Source organism: Lycorma delicatula, chromosome 3, assembly GCF_047948215.1.
Source record: "Lycorma delicatula isolate Av1 chromosome 3, ASM4794821v1, whole genome shotgun sequence".
In the NCBI taxonomy this organism is placed as follows: domain Eukaryota; kingdom Metazoa; phylum Arthropoda; class Insecta; order Hemiptera; family Fulgoridae; genus Lycorma; species Lycorma delicatula.
The window spans coordinates 81,874,921-81,898,920 of record NC_134457.1 but is presented as its reverse complement, the minus strand read 5'-3'; the positions used below and the strand labels follow the sequence as shown (position 1 = coordinate 81,898,920).

Here is a 24,000-nt window from a genome sequence, read left to right as displayed (position 1 = left end):
CCCTACCATTCAACAAATTTTATTTTTTTAAATAGTTTGTAATTTGCCACAAAACGGGGGGCAATACGCTGTCTGATTCTTCTTCATTATTATTTAAAAGAAATACTGAAGAGCAAAGGTTAACTGCTAGGATAGAAATTAAATTTGAAAGTAAAAAGAAAAAACAGAGTAGTATAATGAAGAACTAAGTATTATGAAGTAGAACGCAACATAATAATTTTTTTTGTATTTATTAAGTAAAAAAATTACAATGGATAGAGAAAGTAAGCTTATGTAAATAGTGGACTGGTGCGAATAGGATGAGTTTTCATGCAGAAAAAGAAATCTGCTAGTATCAGTTGTAGTTGATCTGGGAATTCTTGAAAACAGTTATGTTGATAGTAGTGCTTTACGAGAGGAAAACGTGAGCAATAGTAAAAATAGTTTAGAAAAGAATAGAGGCCTTTGAAACATGGGACTGCAGAGATTGTTGAAAATTAGATGATCTGTAAAATCTGACTGAAGAGGTTTTTAAGACAAATATGAGATGTTGGAAATTTGTGGCAAATCTTTTAAAAAGATAAAAATGGTTGGTAGGCCATCCATTAAGGCATGGCTTTATTTAATTTGATGATGAAGGATTTTCAGAAATTAAAAATCATAGAATTGGAAAAACATTGTAATGTATAAAACAGAAAACTGAGAATGTAAGATGTAGTAAATAAATCAAGATTAAAAAATTAGCACAGAATATAAAGGAATGTAGAATTGCAGAAAACTAGCCAATAAATGATCAAATACTCATACATACATCATAAGGCAAAAATATGTCGTATAAGTATTTATTTGCATAAAAAATTGTAAGTATTTATTCATAAAATAGTGAAACACATTTAACTTGTGTAAGTGGATGTATCAGGCTAATGATTAACTACATGCTTCAGTGAGGGAAGCTGCTGAAAGAAATAGTTGCATTTCAATATTTTTTACTTTCAGTTTAGTCTCTTAATTATTATTTGATGCAGATTTCTATATCTACCATGATAAACCTAGGTAATAATACAGCTAATATACATACACTTCCTTCACTCACTCATGAGTGAATGAATTTGTTAATTGTCATTGCCTTAAAGATTTGCCATTTCTACTTACTTTGCCTCCCATCTTTTTTTTCGCTTTGTGCGATCTCTGTCAGTTGTTGATTATATTTCCTAGTAAAAGTGGCATTTTTAGTAAATTTTGAGTTAATTTTGATCAGAAAGACCTAATTATCTCATTTAATACAAAATATTTGTAATTCTAGCTGAATATCTAAGTTTGTTGATCCATCTAAAATGCATTGGGCAAAAAAATTTATTTTTTTCTGATTACAATATGTATTTATTCATCACCCAAGCTTTACTGAACAGCAAGGTGCAGTCATTGTTTTACATAATTTCAGCAAAACCTTTTGTCTGAATTTATCTAAAGATATCCAATTTATCATCCTACACATTATACACAATTTTTTATAACAAAATCATCCCATAGGATAAATCACAATACAGATAATAAAGTGACTTACCTGTTTTACACCAAAAATTAATTTATTACTGGATTTTTTATCTTACTGATTTTTTTACCTTAAAAGCAACAAATTCACATTTTTTTTCTAATTTGCTAACACAGATTAGAAAATGTTAATTTCTTTTTTGTTAAGTTTGTAAATAATTCATACATTATTTTCATTCTTTCAAAGTACAACTAAGTACGGATTTCACAAAGTAAATTTGCCCTCTAGAAGTTTTATTCAGTAAAATGGAGGGCATGTCAAACTACTATGAATATATGTCAGTACATTTATTCATAAATATTTCAGTAATAGATCATTTTGAAATAAAAAGCTATTGATGTAATTTTTAATCTTTTTAAGTCTAATTTTTTATTCAGTTTTATGTATTTTGTGATATATATATAACGATTAAATTTTGAGGTTCAATATTCGTTTCAAAATTTGTTTTCAATGTAATAAAGATGACTCTTGTTTCTTTAAAAAATCTTTTGTCACATTTTGGTCTGTTTCTTTTATATTAAAATCAAATTTCCAAAACTTGTAATAATCTTCTATTGACTTCGCAATCTAATCAATTTTCTCAGAATTGAAATTCACTATTAATTTTTTTTTTATAAATTTTAATTTGTTTGTTGTCACTAAACAAAATTAATTTACAAAAAAACCCTATAAAAGTGTTTTTTTTGCTTTTTTTTATTACAGTATGCTTGGATTTTGTGACTACAGGACAGTTATGATGCTTGTTTTACTCAATTTTTTTAATCGAGGAACATATAAAACTAAAAAATCTGCATTTTAATCCTAAATTTGGTTCCCAAGAGTTTCAGTAGGGTTTCATTTTACCCTTGGTGCAGAAATCAGGAACACATATCGTTAGCTGTAACTAAAAAAAAAAACATTACTAGACATTTGTTTATCATAATAAACAAAATATATAATAATGCTTATAATAATGTACTAAATTAGTTAATAAAACATACTTATAAAAAGTATTCCCTGTGTGTATTTGTGTATAAAAAAAATAATTTTATTTTTTTCTAATGCTTTTGCAGTATTTATAATGTCAATTGTGTGTGTGAGTGTGCATGTAACAAACAATTGGAAAAATGAAATTTAATTTAATTAATTGTGAGGAAGAAAAATGTCTTAAATACGTGAATCATTTAATTCATAGTGTAAAAGACAAATTCATGATTTTATTTGTTTAAAATGAGTATTTATATTTTATTATTATCATTTTGTCTTCTTCCCTTTTTTGTACATGAAATTATGTTATCAAAACGAGAATATTTATTACCATGTTCTATAAACTGAGATTCTTCATCTGCTCTTTCCTGTCATTAGTGATACAAATTATTGGTCTTCCAATGATATTGCCATGTGGATATAATGGTTTTTTTGTTACCTCTGATGATACTGCTGGTGGATTTTTTTAGAATTAGGCCAATGTGTATTAAGAATGTGATTGAAAAGCATATGTTTAATTTAAATTGTGTTTATTCATTTTTTATATCATTCTTGTATGTGTATATATTTAATAATTTTTATGTGCGAAAAGATATGGACCTATTTATGTATACTGCTAATGTGGAACTTCACCACATCTGAAAACATGACAGTTTTCAGGTAGTCCATATTTTCATCATGTTGTTAAGCATTAAAGCTACATACTCCAATCTTTTCACATTGTAAATGGGTTTGATTTCATGTAAACGTTGCATCATTGCATTTCATTGCAAAGTGTAGGTGTCAGCACTACATCCATATATAAGATAAGATAAGATAAGATAAGGGGCGCATAAGAGTCAACCTCTTAGGTCCCATAAGAGGCTAAGCCTCTTATGCGCCCCTTTGTACACTGTTTAATTTCTGGCAAGAGTCTTATAGTTCTTCACTTATCATTTTTTAACAATATATGAATGCTTGTCTTAAATCATATTTCTAAAATAAATTGAATGTAGTATATATATAATAGCCTTTGGGGATTCTTTAGCCAAGAATATATATGTTAAACATCTGTGAAGGACTATTTCTTGAGAGATGTTCTGTACCTTACCAATTGATATGTCCCATATCATATCATATCCTTGTGATCGAGCGCCAATTATATGGTTGGTAAGAAGGTAGGCAGGCAGGCAGCAAACTTAACTCTGGGCGCATAAAAGAAATAGATGACAATGTTCTCCATTTATGGCAATGTATAACACATGTAGAATGAATCGTCGGGGCTGGCTGTTTTACATGGTATTTTTCCTACGCGAGACTACACTACGCACTAGTTTGGCGATTTCCCCAAATCAATATACGAGTTTTCCATATGATTTAAATAATAAAAATTATTAAATATATACACATACAAGAATGATATAAAAAATGAATAAACACAATTTAAATTACATATGCTTTTCAATCACATTCTTAATACACATTGGCCTAATTCTAAAAAAATCCACCAGCAGTATCATCAGAGGTAACAAAAAAACCATTATATCCACATGGCAATATCATTGGAAGACCAATAATTTGTATCACTAATGACAGGAAAGAGCAGATGAAGAATCTCAGTTTATAGAACATGGTAATAAATATTCTCGTTTTGATAACATAATTTCATGTACAAAAAAGGGAAGAAAAATGATAATAATAAAATATAAATACTCACTTTAACAAATAAAATCATGAATTTGTCTTTTACACTATGAATTAAATGATTCACGTATTTAAGACATTTTTCTTCCTCACAATTAATTAAATTAAATTTCATTTTTCCAATTGTTACATGCATACTCACACACACAATTGACATTATAAATACTGCAAAAGCATCAGAAAAAAATAAAATTATTTTTTTTATACACAAATACACACAGGGAATACTTTTATAAGTATGTTTTATTAACTAATTTAGTACATTAATATAAGCATTATTATACATTATTATATATTTTGTTTATTATGATAAACAAATGTCTAGTAATATTTTTACTTTCAAATTTAATTTCCATCCTAGCAGTTAACCTTTGCTCTTCAGTATTACTTTTAAATAATAATGTGTATATTAGCTGTATTATTACCTAGGTTTATCGTGGTAGATATAGAAATCTGCATCAAATAATAATTAAGAGACTAAACTGAAAGTAAAAAATATTGAAATGCAACTATTTCTTTCAGCAGCTTCCCTCACTGAAGCATGTAGTTAATCATTAGCCTGATACATCCACTTACACAAGTTAAATGTGTTTCACTATTTTATGAATAAATACTTACAATTTTTTATGCAAATAAATACTTATACGACATATTTTTGCCTTATGATGTATGTATGAGTATTTGACCATTTATTGGCTAGTTTTCTGCAATTCTACATTCCTTTATATTCTGTGCTAATTTTTTAATCTTGATTTATTTACTACATCTTACATTCTCAGTTTTCTGTTTTATACATTACAATGTTTTTCCAATTCTATGATTTTTAATTTCTGAAAATCCTTCATCATCAAATTAAATAAAGCCATGCCTTAATGGATGGCCTACCAACCATTTTTATCTTTTTAAAAGATTTGCCACAAATTTCCAACATCTCATATTTGTCTTAAAAACCTCTTCAGTCAGATTTTACAGATCATCTAATTTTCAACAATCTCTGCAGTCCCATGTTTCAAAGGCCTCTATTCTTTTCTAAACTATTTTTACTATTGCTCACGTTTTCCTCTCGTAAAGCACTACTATCAACATAACTGTTTTCAAGAATTCCCAGATCAACTACAACTGATACTAGCAGATTTCTTTTTCTGCATGAAAACTCATCCTATTCGCACCAGTCCACTATTTACATAAGCTTACTTTCTCTATCCATTGTAATTTTTTTACTTAATAAATACAAAAAAAATTATTATGTTGCGTTCTACTTCATAATACTTAGTTCTTCATTATACTACTCTGTTTTTTCTTTTTACTTTCAAATTTAATTTCTATCCTAGCAGTTAACCTTTGCTCTTCAGTATTTCTTTTAAATAATAATGAAGAAGAATCAGACAGCGTATTGCCCCCCGTTTTGTGGCAAATTACAAACTATTTAAAAAAATAAAATTTGTTGAATGGTAGGGCATTTATAGCTTAGTTTGTAAAGCCATTAATAATAACTTGAGTCTGCAGAGTAGAAAAAAAAACTATAATAAAGGAGCATGTTTGATTGTGTTGTTGAATAATTATAGTTGACAACATTAAAAACCCTTCCACAATTTCTTATCTATTAAAAAAAAACCTTTTTATCATACAAACATGAAATAGTTATTAAAAAAATATGAAACAGTCTTTTTTTATTATATTTGTAGTTTCTATAAAATGTGATACACATTTACTTATTCATTTAACCAAGAAGTTATTATTAAAAATGCAGTCCACATTTCTGACGTCTTGCAGCATTAAAAAACAATCTTTCTGTTGTTAGTACGAACATTCACCCTAGCGGTAAACAGGAGAACTAAATACGGCTAGCCGAAATATTTTATTAGATTTGACACAAAATAATTATTATTGCTTGTTTAGATATTGAAAAAAATAACTGTTACTTCTTTATTATTATTTTGTTTATATAGAATTAATTCCAATTGAACGTTTTAGACGACATAAATTGCAATTTTTACATTTTAACGCTGTAACTTCTCGATTTTGGGGTAGTTTCATTTTATGTGGGCTGTTGTCAATAAGGTAATGAACTCATACTTACCTGGCGTGGAGGTTACCGTGATCATTAAGGCGGTTTCTCCAGGGTGAGGCTTGTCCATTGCACTCCGGACTGGTTGACCCCTGCGAATATCCCAAATGTGGATATCTCGGGCGCGTAATTTTTGAGAGTTGGGACTGCGTTCGCGCTGTCCCACCATAATAGTACAAAGTTATTCTATTTCAATTACAGCGTTTTCAAACTCTGTCCTTCACTTATTTGGGTCCAGCCTACTTTAAATACATTGTTTGGTATAATATTACTTACTATATCTATACTGCTTGGAAATAAAATAGGGTAGTAAGTACTTCCATTTTTCTATTTATCCCCCGGTAACACCGTAAAATAAATCATATGGAAAACTCGTATATTGATTTGGGGAAATCGCCAAACTAGTGAGTGCGTAGTGTAGTCTCGCGTAGGAAAAATACCATGTAAAACAGCCAGCCCCGACGATTTATTCTACATGTGTTATACATTGCCATAAATGGAGAACATTGTCATCTATTTCTTTTATGCGCCCAGAGTTAAGTTTGCTGCCTGCCTGCCTACCTTCTTACCAACCATATAATTGGCGCTCGATCACAAGGATATGATATGATATGGGACATATCAATTGGTAAGGTACAGAACATCTCTCAAGAAATAGTCCTTCACAGATGTTAAACATTCATATCCTTAGCACGTTTCTTGGCTAAATAATCCCCAAAGGCTATATATTCAATTTATTTTAGAATTATGATTTAAGACAAGCAATACATATATTATTAAAAAATGATAAGTGAAGAAATATCAGACTCTTGCCAGAAATTAAACCTAAATCGTTCAACACATTTATATAATTTTTTAGGAGCTCACACTCTCCCTATAATTTTTCTTGTGCTTCATTTATTTCTTTTCTGCTTTTGGGGAAATTTTACCCAATCTGCATCACACTATATATATAGTTCGGTCAATTAGTTAATATTAACATTTTTAGTTAAACATTAATGTAGCAGAGTTTATTATGCTTTAGCCCAAAAGAAGTTAATAGTATTTGTAATATAAGAAGGAAATTAATATTCATTAATTTTATATCCAAAGATATACAACTAGATGGGTTTAAAGGGTTTATTTTAGATTATTATGGATAAATTTAAAAACATATTTTTCGGTGTAAAAAGTAGAAATAATTGCTTCTCTACAGTCTCAATCAGATATAGTCTAATCACAGATAAAATCTACTCTTCTATAATGCTGATAAACATAATTTTTGTTTTGTAACGTGATGATACATGAATTTAATCTGTTTTTGGTGCTGAAAACGAATACAAACTCAGAATCTTTCTATTGCTCACCATTTTTGAAAAATGTTTAATTTTAATTAAACGATTTTTTCATTTATCAACGTATACTTAGCATTTTAAGCTCCTATATTGTATTTTGTTATATCATTTTTTATTGTTTAACTTTGTTAATATAATGTGTAAGCTATAAATAAACTATATTAGACAAAGAATTAAATCATATCATAGTCACATATTATGACATATGTACCTGTGGTTTGGCGTGAACCAATGGATCATGTAACAGATTGTTACTTTGGATTAACAAGTGTGTCTGGAATTTCTAAAAAATCTAAACATACTATAAAATATTCATTGCAATCTGCAATCAGGCCTGTACCTCACAGTGTAATTATTTCAGTTCCTAAGCCATCTGTGAATGTATGTTTCGAAAGCAGCGATGAAGTATCAGCCAGTACTGATGAAGACAACAATGATTTTGGTTTTGAATTATCTTCCAATAAGCCACATCTTATATCACAAAGTGAATTAAATGACTTGGTTACGTATTTAAATTTATCAAAAAATGAAGCTGAACTGTTAGGATCAAGACTGCAAGGTTGGAATTTACTTCAAAAAAATATAAAAATTTTGGGCTTTTGTAGCTGACAAAAAAACTTTCTCATTACTTTATAATGAAAATAATTTGGTTTATTGCACAAATATTGATGTGCTTAAGTTGCACTTGTCCAGGTATAGTTTAAAACTGGTTCTACTACACAACAGTAACAAACTTCCTTCAATACCAATCGCTTATGATATTATTTTAAAGACATACGATATGATGAAAGACATTTTTGAAAAAATAAATTATAAAAAGCAAAGCTGGAACATATGTGGTGATTTGAAAGTTACAGCTATTTTGTTAGGCATGCAGTTAGGCTATACTAAGTACATGTGTTTTCTTTGTGAATGGGATAGCCGAGGTAGGGATAAACATTATCTTCCCAAAGAGTGGAAGAAACGAGATAACCTAACTCCAAATGTGAAAAATATTATTCATGAGCCCTTAGTTGAACCTAAAAAAATATTTCTACCCTCTCTCCATATCAAGCTAGGACCAATGAAAAATTTTGTAAAAACAATGAAGAAGGATAATCCTGGATTTTTGTACATCAGGCAGAAATTACCGAATGTAAATGAAGGAAAAATTAAAGAAGGAGTTCTCTTATTTGAGGACCAACAAATGTTGGTCCTCAAATAAGAGAGCTGGTCAAAGATGATGTATTTAACTCAATGTTAAGTAATGTAAAAAGTGCAGCTTGGGCTTCATTTGAAGACGTTTGCAAAACACATTTCTCGGCAAAAAAAAATCCGATAATTACCATGATATTGTTAATCAACAACTTCTTACTTCATTTAGAGCTATGGAAAGGTAACATAGAGCTATAGCAGTTTTCCATCAACATTTTCTTCATTTGAAGACGTTTGCAAAACACATTTCTCGGCAAAAAAAAATCCGATAATTACCATGATATTGTTAATCAACAACTTCTTACTTCATTTAGAGCTATGGAAAGGTAACATAGAGCTATAGCAGTTTTCCATCAACATTTTGTTGATGGAAAACTGCTATAAAGGGAGATGGAATACTAACATGCTAGGTGATTACTGTTGGACATTAATTTGGAATGTGCCTGAGGCTACTTATAAAAGAAAGGCATCAGCGAAATCATTCGTACACATGTATGACCATGCAAAATTATAAATTTTACAGATTTTAACTATACTTTCCCTTAATTTTTTTTGAAGCGTAATATATTTCAAACTAAAGGTGATTGAAAATTTGTATTTACAGATCTGCAATGTACACAAAAAAGAAATTTAAGAAGTAGTTTCACACTTAGAGAAACAATAGAACATTTATTTTTGTCTATCAGTGTAATTTAAGGAACTGTAACTACAAATAAATAAATTTATAATAATTTGATTAAATGGATATTATCAAATAAATTTAGTTTTAAAATAAAAATAATGTTTGCTTATTTACTTACATTTAATTTTAATAAATGTTCAAAATGTACTCCTTCTGTTGTTTGACAGTGTCCCAGTTGGTTGTAAAAGGATGATACTGCATCATTTAATGATTCACTAATGATAATTTGTGCTGATTTTGGATTCTGTTTTGTAAATCATCGATATCTTGGGGCTTATTATGATAAGCAATACTTTGTAAGCGGCCCCAAGAGAGTAATTCAGTGGTGAGAAGTCGGTGCCATTGGTCGACCTCACTGACCATTTCAGGAAAAGAATTTCACGTAAAATTTCACAATCGAAATGAGGGGAGCACCATCTTGTTGAAACCAAAATGTTTTGGAAATTGGGCTAACAACGTTTTGAATATTTGGAATGATGTAGTTGAGAAGCAAAGCCTCATATTTCAATGCGTGTAAATCTCCATCAATATAGGTCCTATCATCAATCATCCACCAACAATACCTGCCCATACATTTACTTTGACTGGATACAGTGTGAGTGGCTTACTAGACTATTTTTGCCTAATATCATCTTTACGTATAAATACATATTCCACTATCGACAGTTATGATGATTTACATTGCTATTTTTTTTTTAAATGTGACCTCATCAATAAAAACTATGTTGTTTATTAAATTAGGATCTGAACAGATATTGTTCATCATAATTTCACAGAACTAAAGTCTTCAATCGTACTCATCTTCATTAAGTTCTTGGAACAGATGACTTTTGAAGGGTTTGAAATTTCACTTTTTAATGTTTGAATCGCTGAACTCTGGCTAATGTTATATTTTCATGCTGCTGTTCAAGTCAAGGAATGAAGGATCCTCAATAAATTCTTGCATAATCTCTAATGATTTGTTATTATTTGTAGCTGATTTAGGCCTCCCTGGTTTTCCCCTATTATTAATGCTCCCTATTTCTTTAAATCATTTGATGGTTTTTGACCTGTACATTTTGAAATAGGGTTACGATTATTAAACATTCCATTGAACAGTTCACAAACCTCATTATACAACCTAACTCTGTCACCAAATAGGGGTTTATTATATATTATCACCATTAAAAGTGTGACCCTCTTGTTTTACTAAATGACTTGTTGATAGCAAGTAGCACAGAAAAAATTAATTCAGTAAAAAACAATTACAAAAAAGATGCAAATAACAGAAGTGGCTTACAAAAGGGTAAGGGTAGATAAAATCAATTATCCAATTGTCACAATAAATTCTCATAAGAAACTTAACAATGTAGTAAATAAAACACTAAATTGAATATTACACAAAAATGAAGTAAGCTTCAGTTTTGCAACAATAATAAGAGACCATCAATAATCAATAATGATCAGCATGATTAGGTTACAATATTTTTATTCATTTACTCACTAAATTGGAACAAAAACAATTTTTTGTGTTAAAAAATAAATTTTGTTTACTATTTTTAAAATCTGAATTTAACTTTTCAAATAGATTTTAACTAAATTAGATTAAATTTTTATTTAATTCTGTTTAATTTCTTTTTATTTAATTTTATTATTTGAACTTACTAAACTTAGTAATTTTCAAAATCCAGACTTCATCATGCCACCATTTTGGATACAGACATCATACCAACTTTTTATTGTCTTAAAGAGACCTCTATAATGATTTACCACACAGAGTGTTACCATTTAAAATATGGGTATACTATTTAAATATAGGGGGGGAGATGAATTTCATTTCTTCTCAAAAGATAAAGTAGTTGAGCGATACCTTACACTGAAAGTTACAGTATTCTATCTGGAACATGGTTGCGATTATTAAATGTTGCAATGAACGATTCACAAACATCATTATACAACCTAACTCTTATCACCAAAGCCCCTCATCATTAAAAGTGTGACCCTCTCTCTCATAAAGTTGTTTCGGGGTTTCCTTAATTTTGACTCACTCTGTATATATATTTTTTTATCATAGTATCATGTGTATTTTATTGTTTTTTTTATCAATAATAGTAAATGAACCATCCATCAGTCCGAATAGACTGATATTTCAATAAACAAATTTCAACATATTCGCATGTTTGTTTTTTTAAATATGCAATTTTTTGCAAAAATGAGTAGATGTTTATAAAAAAAAGAAACAATATCCATTTGTATCAAACTGGGCAACAGAACTGTTTTTACGTAACCCAACATAATACTTCACCTTACAAGAAAAAGGCTTATTATATTTCCATTCCTAATATTAATATATTATCTGACATAAAAAAATTCTTCCCATCAATTTCTTTACATATGATTATAATATTCTCTTTTACAAAATCATTATTTCTTCAATGGATTTTTAAATAATACTAATTCATCCCAAATTTTCTGCAATTCCATTCAATGTTTACAAAATATGGGCTCAAGCAAATTTCATTACTGCCTTCTAGAGATTAATGAACTGTGAATTATTTTGTAGTAATTTTTTTATGTTTATTACTTTCATGTTTTAATATTATATTATTATGTATTATCTATTATTTTTATCTATTTTTTTATTTTATAATTAATTGTGTACTTTGTGATCCTGTTCTGATCAAGATTTTTATGGCAATTTCTTTTATCCATCTAGTTTGGGGCAGTTCATTTTTTTCCTTACAAAACTGTTTTGTTTATGATTTTATTCTGGTTTTCTTGTTGGATACTATTTTATTCATGCCTATCTAATTTATCACTAGGTTAGGGTTGGTTATTTTATGAGTTTGCACTTGGACAGTAAATTAAGTCTTTACAAAAATATTGGATGTTGGCAGTCTTCAGTTCACTGGGGGAGAATCGACCATCTAGAAGGAGAGTTGTTATTAGGCAGTTCAGAAAAAAAATTATTGTTAAAAAAACAAGTATTTTTAAACTATTTTCTGTTCTTTATTTTGAATTTATTACAAATATTAGATAATCTGTTACAACAGGTATATCTAAATTTTCATTTTTACTTGCCCTATTGTAGTCACATAAATGTTCTTTGAATGATTGCTTTGTTTTATTAGAATACCTACAATTAGAGTCATAACACTTCTATTTTTATTATTTGCTTAATTCATATGTATAAATATTAAGAATTTTTTTTCATTAATATATTTTAACATTTTTATTTTCAAAATAAAAATGCAAAATTATATATATTGCATATTTCCTTATTATATAATTTGTTAAAGTAATTTCTGGTCATTTATCTTTTATTCTTATTTTTTTCATTTCAAGTTTGTTTTGTTAATCTTGTTCTTAAATATTTTGAGTACACAGTATTACATATAAAGTCTTTGTCATGGCCACTTTGGTTTGCTTAAATTTATTTATTTTTTTAATTTGACAATGATTTCTTGTTTATAAAAACCAAAGTAGAAAAATAAAAACATGATAAAATTCTTCAATAATAAATATTACCTGAAATAATTTGTGGAAAATAAAGTAAAATATATAAAATCTAAGCAGCATATTCAAAAATAAGTATTGTGACAGAGATAGTACATACACTGCTAGAACAAATTAATCATTCAAATATTGTTTCTTCAAATGTATAGAAACGCGTAAAAATTTTAATCCGAAATTATCTAATGTAACCAAAAAATGTCATTTGTAAAACACAAAATGCAGAGATTAAAAATTAATATCAAATGTTAATTTAATATTAATATCAACAGAAATATTTATTAAGTTAGATAGTAAGAAAAAATTTGTTACAATGATTTTACATTCACAGGCCATAAAACATTAGTTAATATTCTCAGTCCTGAGTTCTAAGTCACTGAAGACGGATGCAAAGATGATTAAAAACCATCTTTATTATAAAATTTGATTCAGTTTGTAATTTTAAAAGTTCATATTTTTAAATAATTTTTAGTCCTTGATCAAATAATGAACAGATGAGCGTTTTTTACTATTACACAATATTATTTCTTGTTAATTTCATTACTCCAGGTAAATTAAATTATAATAATCAAGAAGGAAGGTAATTTAAAGATAAGTGCCTCTAAATCTGTAATTTCTGAAAATGTTCCAAATTGTCAAACATCTGTGGGCATACATACCATATTTTAAGATATTTTGTTTTGTCTTTAAGTCTTACTTTCATTCCATAATAAAGAATAAATCGTGATGATCACTAAGAAAGGAAATTCAAAACATTTGATGCCATACTTATAAAAATATTCCATTCTTCATGGTCATAACCAGTTTGGTGGAATATGTGATTTAGTAAAATTCTTTTAACTTAAACTATAATAAAATTCTTTTTCTTTATATATCAAATTCTTTATTGTCTAAGATGTTTACTTTTTTGTTATTTTTACTCATAATGAATAATGGTAATATAAAGTTTTCTAATGTTACAGAGTACATGATAAAAAACAAATATACAACAAACACTGAGAATAATTTGTAAATTTTAAAAGTAAACCTTAAGAGAAAGCTTAAATTGTCAATTAATCTACCACACGCCAGGTTGAAACATAATATCATGTAACCATCCTGAAAAGTGCTGTTAATTTACCTCTTGCAACCAAAATACACAGTGACATTGGCAAAGAAGTCGAAATAAAAGTAACCACATCTTTATTTTTACTTTAACCTAAATCCTGCATCATCACAAGATTGCTTATTGGTGAATATGCAGAACAATTAATTTGAGGTAAATATTGAATTTTCTATTTACTTATATTATCTACTCTCATTGAATCTTTCACTTGTAAAAGTACTTCATAAACTATTTCTAACTATTATAAATAATACTGCAGAATTTTATTTATGATCAAATACAATGCTGGCCTACAAATGGCCTACATAAAACTACCACAAAAAGTGATAAATTTAAAAGCTATAATCCAATTGAGGTGCCATGAAAGTTATTATTGTATAAATGTATTACTGTTATTGTTGTTGATTATTACTGTTATTGTTGTTTATTACTGTTGTGGTTGTTGCTGCTGCTGCTGTTACTGATGCTGAAAATTTATATTTATGAAAAGAGAACTAATGAGTAATTGAAATGAATGACTGGAGATATTGAGATAGTTCAAAAACTACACATAACTATTGGTTCAGGTAAGTATATACTTACCTTAATCTCAGAGGTAGATAGATTCAAAAGCAATCATGATTCCTTAAACAATGTTATTTTAGGCCAAAATAAAGCTAAGTAGCTTTTTTTTATTTGAACAATTAGATCTCTTCTGAAAAGAACTTTGCTAATTTTATGACCCTTATTCCAAATCTATTTATGTAGTAATTCATTCAAAGAATAACAGGAAAATTAATCAGCTAAAAAAAATTTAACATCTTTTCTTGTAATTAAAGGCACAGCATCAGGCCACCCTCTAGGCTGTACAACTGGCATGTTCCAGACCAGGTTAATTTATTAAATTCCAATAAGACATAACTAATTTGAAACTATTATATAAAATTATTTATCTATTTTTAATTATAAAACAAATCTTTACAAGAATCAGCCAAGAGGCCAACCAAAAATTTTTCTTTTGGTAAATGATCGAAATTGCAAATCTCATAGTGTTCATGTTAATAAGTATAATATAGTCATTTTTATAACAAATAAATGTAACATAACCAAAGATAAAAGTAAGTCTGTGACTCTTGTCAGTTTTTATAAATATTTACAAAGGTTTCTAAAAAGAATACTGTATGCAAACACACAGGCACAACTTTGATAACTTCATCAATTACTTGCCTTATTTTTGTCATAAAGAAAATTTAATGAAAAACAATTATTAAAAAAAAAAATAGTAAATATATAAATTAGCTATTAAATTATTAAATTAAATTTATTTCTTCTATTGTAAGGTAATATAATAATTAATTTTATTATAGTATTTTATCATTAAAATACTATTTTTGTAGCAACATTAAATATTGCATTAAGAATTCCTTTCTAGATCAGATGTAAGATACAATAACGTACGTTTTATAACAATAATAGTAATATTAAGTTAATACATAATGGCTTCATATAAAATCATTAATGTAATAATAGAATTATAAAATATGGACATCATCAACAACCTTGTAGTGACATCAATTATTCTATTTCAAGGTTATGTACTCAACAACCTGGAACATCATGAAATTTAAAGTGATTACATTTGTACTATTCTGAATATCAAATCACCAAAGCACAAAATAAAGCAATCAAAATTAAAAAAATAAAAATAAAACTACACAACTTTACAGTAGAAACAGAAGATTAAAAATGCTATATATACACAGATAATTAGTTGACAGTCCTGGTGAGATGATTTATAAGTTTGGATCTAGTTTTGCAACCAGAGTGAATATAGACCAAATCAAATTTCCGCAACATTGAAAGAAGCTATGTTTACTAATTATTATAATTGTAATAACTGTACTACATGTTAAACTCTTGACTTGTTACTGTAATCATTCAAATTTAAAATGCTGACCTAATCAGTGATATAATATAGCCCTACTTATTTAAATTCTTTTCATCTGTACATCCAAATTATCTGTACTGATTTGGACTTCAAGATATTTGATTACACTATTTTTACTTCCTTGTACAAAGTAAAGGAAACATTGTGATCACGAAAAATTTCAGTTTTCAGATTTCAACAGAAATATAATATTTTGACCAGTTTCAGCGTCATGTCTGTACTCAAAAACAATTAGCCGTAGGATGTTGACATTTTGGATTTAGGATTGTTGTAGTATCTAGTTGTGCAACTATCCTTTTGATTGCAATCAACTGAACCAAAAGTATCCAAAAAGCCCAAAATCCAAAAAAAAAAATTTTGGTGTTTTTATTAACTGCAGTAATAAGCCCTCATTGAGAGCTTTTCAACAATATATCATAAGTGGTACCTATTTTCATTGGTTCCAGAGATATTTGTTTATTTAAATTTTGAAGAATGATTGCAAATTTTCTCCATTTTTGACTATATTAAACGAGATACTCACTCGATTTGGGTTTTCAAATACTCTTCAGATAAATAACTAAAAATAATTTTTGGGTTTTTTTTGGAATTTTGACTTTTTAAGGGTTGCAACGGTATGTAGCGCAGCTCACTCAACCAACACAGCCAAAATAAAGAAAATTTTTAAAATGAGATATGAGGTACAGTCACCTCCTAGTGGTGTTTGTGGATACTAAGAACTGGACTAAATACATTTTTACCTGTACAAAGGATAGATAACCAGCTATAACTAATATTTTTAAAGTGGAGGCAGTCTATTTTGAAACTTGCATTCTTCAGATTACTGTAAATTTTGTGTCATATACTGAGCAAACTGTTGCTCTTAAGAAATTAAAATACATTGATAGTTTTTATAAATTGAACAGGCTTTAATTTTTTATTTATCATTATTATTCTCACAAGCATGAGTTTAATGAACATAGGGGGGTCCAGGGGGCACAGCACCTGACTAGTCTTTACCTTTAATTTTATACATGTTAGTGTTATGTTTATCAATTTTGTGTTCATTATTTTATAAATAGGTTTACAGGTTTATATGTTATCTAAATTAAACATACTGACCTGACATCATTGTTAGGTGTTCTCTTGTAAGCTCAATTAATCATTAATCTTATGAATTGCAGTATGATTATTGGTATTGTAGAATAATGTTTTTGTAAACTGCAGTATTTATTGTTTTACTCATTCTGTATATTAAGTTCCAAAAAATATTTAATTCTCTTTTCTTCTTCTATTGTCAGTATTACAGATTATATTTAAATTCTTATTAAAAATATTTAATTTTTTAAAATTGTTTGATGTTTATTTTCTATTACAGTTTCCATTAGAATAATTATAGTATCTGCATAAGGTTTCCATAATATTATTTTGTATGTGTAATGTTTAATATATAATAATATTACATTTTCAAAGTTTTGCAAGTCTCTCTGGCATTATTCCAAATGGGGATCCCATTGGAGGAAGGTCAGTTGTTGTAAATAAGATTTATTACTGAATACCAGATTTTTAATGTTTAATTAACTTTAACAAAATGAGTACATTAGTATAACAAAATGAATTCTTTTCATGTTGACTTTTTTTGGTTGATGAATGTGCCATTGACAATTACAACCATCAACTGCAAGTAACAAAATTACAACCAATATTGTTTAACTTGGCAATCGTCAGGAAAAATATCATTAAATTTGGCTACCACTGTTAAAATTTTTATCATTCTTGTCATGTTTTGATTTCCAGGATGCTACTCTCTGAGAAAGTTCAGGTATTATACAGGATCAGTAGATTCTTAGAGGACCCAGATGACCATCTCACCCAGGACCAATCCTTTATTTAAGCAAAAAATATAAAATCCTCCCATTTGATTTGTTTTTTTTAATTTAAAAATAATAAACCTGACCAGTTTCTCATTAAGATAAAAAATTAATCTAATAATTTAATATTCTAGAAGATACAGGTATGGTGACAAGAATTAGAAAAACAAAATTTTTATTTTTATTTTTTAATCTTTAATGAAATCTCTCATTTTTCAGAAATATTCAATGCAATTTAAAGAAGCATCTTGGCATTATATTAAAATTTTCTACACAGTATTCTAAAATATTACTCTAAGATATATTACTGTAAGTTATTTATTATCTAGAAAGTTTATTGGTTTGGCTGGCATATGAGACATTTTTTAACTTGAATGGAAATTATATAAAATAAAAAAAAATGAGTAGGCCTGAAGTAAAGCATTAAGTAATGTAAGGTGAAATGAAGGAACTTATAACTATGAATATTAACTTAAAGTTGTGGAAAAAAAATTCCAAAAGTGCAAATGTGAAAATTTGTTTAATGTGGTAAGAAAGAAGGAAGAAAGATTTTTGTCATGTTTTTAAAAAAAAAGGTGTAGAAAAAATCATTTCATTTTACAGAGAAAATAAAATAAACAAACCATCTTAAAGAAAGAAGCCATATTGCAAAGTTGCAAAATATGGTTGTATGGAAGAATAAAAAATAACTTAGAAGAAAAAAGAGGTTTAGAACCCAGAGAAATGGAAGGATGTATACTGGGTGAGCAACTTAAAACCGAACTGCTACAGACTAAACATTGTTGCAGCTCATAACATTCTATGAATGAAATGAAAACATAAATTAAATTCAATTCTTTATTTACATTTGCAAAAGTTTACATATTTTTATTAAAGTTGTTAGAAGTGATCATCCTGTGCAGTGGTGAAATTTAATGTTCAAATTATTATGCTAAGAGTCACATTTGATGCAAAACTCTGTTGTTGATGCTATTGATTTCTTGTTAAATGTTCACTTTTAGTTCATCGATAGTGTAGGATTTGATTCATAGATTCTATCCTTCAAATAATGCTGAAGGAAAAATTCCAACTATTCAGATCTAGGGAACACTGAAGCCATCACCCTTTGCTGAACTGTTTATTTTTCTATAACAGCCGCATGAACACATGCTAGTGAATCATTTGGTGTGTGATGCATTTTCTATCTTGTTAGTGGAACCCATTCTCTTTTTCTCAATCTGTTAGCCTAGCTAGAATTCTTCAAAAATTATACAATACACTTGTGCTGAGAGTCCAGTCAAAAAATATTGGTCCAGCAATAAAATCCCTAGAAACAGCACACCACACACCAATTTTCTAATCGTAAAGTGGATGCTGAAATCTTTGGTGAGGATTTTCAATCATCTAATACCTAGTTTTGTGTGAATTAACTAGTCCAGATAAATAAGGCATGGTTTTATTTATGGTTTTATCTGACATGCTATACAGCATCTGTTCTATCTGTCCATCAACAGATTAGAACATTATTTCTCAATGTTTTTGAGAAGTCAGTTACAATAATTAAGACGTTTTGGTTTTTATTTTCTCTTAAGTTGTTAACACAGTTGTTGCACAATATGGTTTCCAATTTAAATCATTTTTTTAACCTAATTTGTATGCTACTTGATAGGATATCGCGATTCAGAAATTTTCCTGCTTTTCTTGAAAGGATCCAGAACGCACATAAGCTAACACACTATAGCTTACTCAATCAAATTGGGCATTTACTCAATGAAATTACTTTACTCAATTAAGTTATTTTTTAGCCAATTGAGTTAGGCATTTTAAAAAAATCGTAACTATGAAGAACGAAATTATACTGACTTGAAAAACAAGTAGTTTACAACTGATTTTCAACAATAGATGAAAATAGTAATGGTGCTTGTATTAGCAGTGACACTAGCAGCATTAAAGGTTACAAATAACTACTGTTCAAGCTGGCTTGGTTTGGTTATAAGTTACTCACCCAGTACCAAAATTAAGGTAAAACATCAGAACAGAAATGCCTGAAAAAATAGTTCTTTTGATTGAAGCTCTATATGGACAGCTTCACCACAACATTGATAATGATTGTCAGTAATTTGACTGTAACATGTGATGTAATTTTAATACGAGGCAAATCTAGTAAATTGTTAACTGATAATAATTCATATTCAGTAATGAAATTCAAAGTTTCAAAGGGGTAATGGATTCATGTTCAGCATTGACATTGAAAGGTTCAAGGGGTAAGTCCTTCTGTAGTATTAGAGAAAAGCAAGCAGAAATGGAGTGTCTAGTGCTATAATTAAATAATGTATTACTATAATAAAACATGGCACACATTATTATAAATGAGTAAAGATAGAAATTATGTAATATGTAATTAAAGTAATGATTGTATGTTACAGAGCTGGTGTACAATAATAACAATTCATCTGGGAGAAATAACAGCTACACAACGCAACAAATTCTGATAGACAGTATTATAAATTAATAAATTAACATTAATAACTAGAATGAAATCAAATATTTTAATATTCATTATAAATAGTATATTTCTTAATTCTATGCAGACACCTTTAACAACTACAACTGCAATTTATGATGATAATAATATTAGCTTCTTACAACAAGCACTTCTTACAACAAGATTAAATTATAATGTGACTCAAAGACAATTGAATATTGCTGAGAAAAGTTTTGTATACGATACTGGTGAAAATAAAGATACATCACATAACTTTCCTCAACCTAATACACTAGCATTATTTCAATCAGAACATATAAACTCAAGTAATCAGCACGTCAAAAATATTACTCCAGTGAGAGATAAAGTTCCTTTCTCCAATGAAGAAACTACTCCATTGTATAGTTTTTCAAAAGAAGAAAGATTATGTTTTACAGAAAACCGTGTATATTACAATGATTCATGTCAAGAGCTGCTACAAACAGGAACTTGTAATGACGGACAATGGCTAGTACTGGATTTAAAATCTGCACTTTTGTCACCACCAAAAATTGTACCAAAATGTGAAAAAAAATTTTGTAAATTTAACCAGTTTTACTGGAAACAAACCAGAAAATGTTTTAATGATAGTGAATACAATAATTCATTGTTATGTCCATCAGGTAATGTAGTAGAAACAGATTTTTTTGGATATGGAACATGTGAGTGTAAAACTGGAAATGGTTTGTTCCAAAACGGGTCATGTTTTGAATTGTATACACAAGGTCCCTGTTTAAAAGGTTATTTATTTATAGAAAATGATATTAATAAAACAGAGTGTGTTCGAAATCCATGTTCAGATTCAACACTTGTTCCTTGGGAAGCTGGTGATAAAAAGTGTTATACTCTTGGAAAACAAGGACCATGTAAAAATAATTTTATTTTTCAAGTTTCCCAAAAAACAAGAAAACCAGATTGTGCTGATCATGTAGCTTTACTTTCAGTAATTGGTGGACCGCATTTATGTCCAACTGATGAAAAACAAGGTTGTCTGCCAGAGGTTAAGCTTAAAGAAAACAATAAAGATTACTTCGAGAGAATAATTGCACAATCACAAAAAAGAAGAACATAAAACTGTGAGTTTCTTTTAAATTCTTTTTTTGTACCATATGCTTTCTGTTCAGATAAACACTTATGTTTGTTAGGAGTTTATTGTTTTGATTCTTCTAAAAATAAAAGCATAACATAAAAAAATGTAGACTGCAGTTGTTCTTTAGTACATTTATACAGAATTGTTTACTTTTTTAGCCCTTCTAGCATGATCTGAAATCTACAACCCTTCATAACCAACCTATGCAATTTGAAAGAGAAAAATGTCATTTTAACAGTAACATTTTTATAAAGATGCAGCATTTTGTAGATATATATTTAATTCTTTTCGAAGTTATGCCAATTACAACCAAAAATCAGAAACCTTTTTCTTGTAATAATATTATTTTGTTAAATATAATATTTTATAATAAAACTTCATATTATGTTCAGCAAGTTCTTTACATCACTCTGAATTTTGTCACAACTCCACACGTTGAGAAACAATAAAATGAAAATACATTTATTGTGTGCTAGCAGTAGGGATATAAATTTATTTTTTTTTTTTTTTAGTTTGCATTATTTTAATAATACAAACATTTTACTCTCTTATTTATTTCAATGGAATAAAAATATTGTATGGAACAGTGCAAATATACAAGTGAATGTATAAGCTCTGAGAAACACAACTTTATCTTAAATTGTACCTGGCTAATTCTACAATTTTAAACATCACATTACATTTCAGTTTCCAATTCATTCAAAGACACAGCTACCGAATAAATTCTAGGTTTGTTTTCTTTACGCATATTTTTATGCTGTTGTTTTAGATATTGTTAAAGAAAAATTGAATGAAAAGGAAAATACTATTTTTCCATTGATTTTTTTAATATTCTTTTCTTACATGCTACATGTTTCTGTTATATGTTGAAGAAGAGGTTTTCTTAATACACACTTGCCATTGTGAAGGTTACATAAATATTCCCCAAATTATATTTGTCAAGCTTTCCACCACTGTAAACATTCTGGTTCACCAGGAGCTCCATATCAATATCCCCATTCCCATATCCCTAAGTGAAATATTCACATCTAAGGTGAAAACCATGTCTATATGTGTTCAACCTTTGAATGAAGAAACCACAGTAGGCAGCTTATCTCCAAAATACCTGTAAACCACTTAAGATACTAAACTATCTTACCTTTCTCAAAAAAAAAAAAAAAAAATTAAAATAATAATATATCAGAATCTGTAATTATTTCTAAAGGCAACTCATAAAGTTTTACAACTTCTGGTTTAATTATTTATTACTAGTCAAAAGAGAAAAAAACATCTTTTCATAACTTCCACAAACAAAACTATTAATTTTGTAGGTTTATTAATGCACCAATCTCCATGGTGGAGTGGTAGTCTCTCTGTATTTCATCCAGAGATCTCAGGTTCAAATTCCAGTCAGGCATGGCATTTTTCATACGCTACAAAATTCCATTTCCATTTCTCATGCACAAGCTTCAAGCTTATGTGGTGAGATTATCAAGCCAAAAAAAGAAGAAAAATGCAAGACTATATTGCTATGCCCTATATGTTTTTAATGTTTAAAGGCCATAAACTTTCAGTTAAAATCAAGATATTAGAAATAATTTTTTATTGATATTGTACTTAAATATTCTATTAATTATACAGATTGTTTATAAAAGAATACCTTAGTTCCAAAAAATTGTAATGAAATAATGGAATCAATTAAAAGCATCCGGTTTTCATATTTATGTTCGTTATATTATTAGGTTTTTCACAGCAAATATTTGTCACAGTTGGCACTACTGTGTGCCAGTTGGCAATCTCACTCTAGTTATTACGACACCGCAGCAGAAGGCTCAGTACATGATTTGGTTTATCAAAACTAAATCAGTTATCACAGTTCATTATTATCGATGTGAATATGGCGTAAAGCTCATACAAATAAAACAATGGTTTAATCAGTTTAAGGAAACAGGCAGTGTCTTAAAGGGGAGGTCACCAGGCAGACAGTCGGTATCTGAACAGAATATTAAATGGATCCAAGTAACTTGTACACGAGCATCTTGTGGAACGACTGAAAAAGTCATTAGCAAGGCACAGTTTAGAGTTAGGAATACTTAAATTTACAGTGTACATAGGGGTGCATAAGAGGCTTACACTACATGCATATAAGATACAACTTTTACATGAAATCAAACCCATTGACAAAGTGAAAAGATTGGAGTATGTAGCTTTAATGCTTAACAACATTGATGAAAATATGGACTACCTGAAAACTGTCATGTTTTCAGATGAGGTGAAGTTCCACATTAGCAGGTCAGCAAATCGACACAATTGCAGGATTTGGAGGTCAGAGCCTTCGCGTGAAATTAACAGTGTGACTCTCCCAAAATCAATGTCTGGTGCGAACCAATGAATGACCGTACTGTGGGCACGTTCAGTTTTGTAGAAATGTTTGTGCTGCATTAAACATTCACTTTCAAAATGGCTGGATTTGGAAGGGCAGGGTCAATCATAGTCACAAAGGAGCCCAAGAGGGAATGTTGTATAAACGATTCCAAAGATTGATACTAAAACACTCTACTCATCTTAACAGGATACATTCAAATACTCTTAATAA

The 24,000-nt window shown here is 28.5% G+C and overlaps 1 protein-coding gene and 1 non-coding gene across 7 annotated transcripts in view; both read left to right on the top strand.

Annotated features, from left to right (window-relative positions):
* LOC142321737 (uncharacterized) overlaps positions 1-22,633 on the top strand; it is a 49,232-nt gene extending 26,599 nt beyond the window's left edge. The window contains exons 2-4 of one of the 6 annotated variants that reach the window (XM_075360065.1): positions 13,913-14,208; positions 14,546-14,621; positions 20,238-22,633. In XM_075360065.1, coding sequence (XP_075216180.1) covers positions 20,346-21,407 — 1,062 coding nt within the window. In that variant the 5' untranslated portion in view covers positions 13,913-14,208; positions 14,546-14,621; positions 20,238-20,345 and the 3' untranslated portion in view covers positions 21,408-22,633. Of the gene's footprint in view, positions 1-9,625; positions 10,054-13,912; positions 14,209-14,545; positions 14,651-20,237 lie in introns of all 6 variants that reach the window. The other 5 variants (XM_075360066.1, XM_075360067.1, XM_075360069.1 and 2 more) reach the window with 5 other exon arrangements.
* On the top strand, positions 6,253-6,414 carry LOC142322528 (U1 spliceosomal RNA). Its single transcript, XR_012755922.1, has one exon. It is a non-coding gene; the product is annotated as a U1 spliceosomal RNA (small nuclear RNA).
* Positions 22,634-24,000: the final 1,367 nt, after the last annotated feature.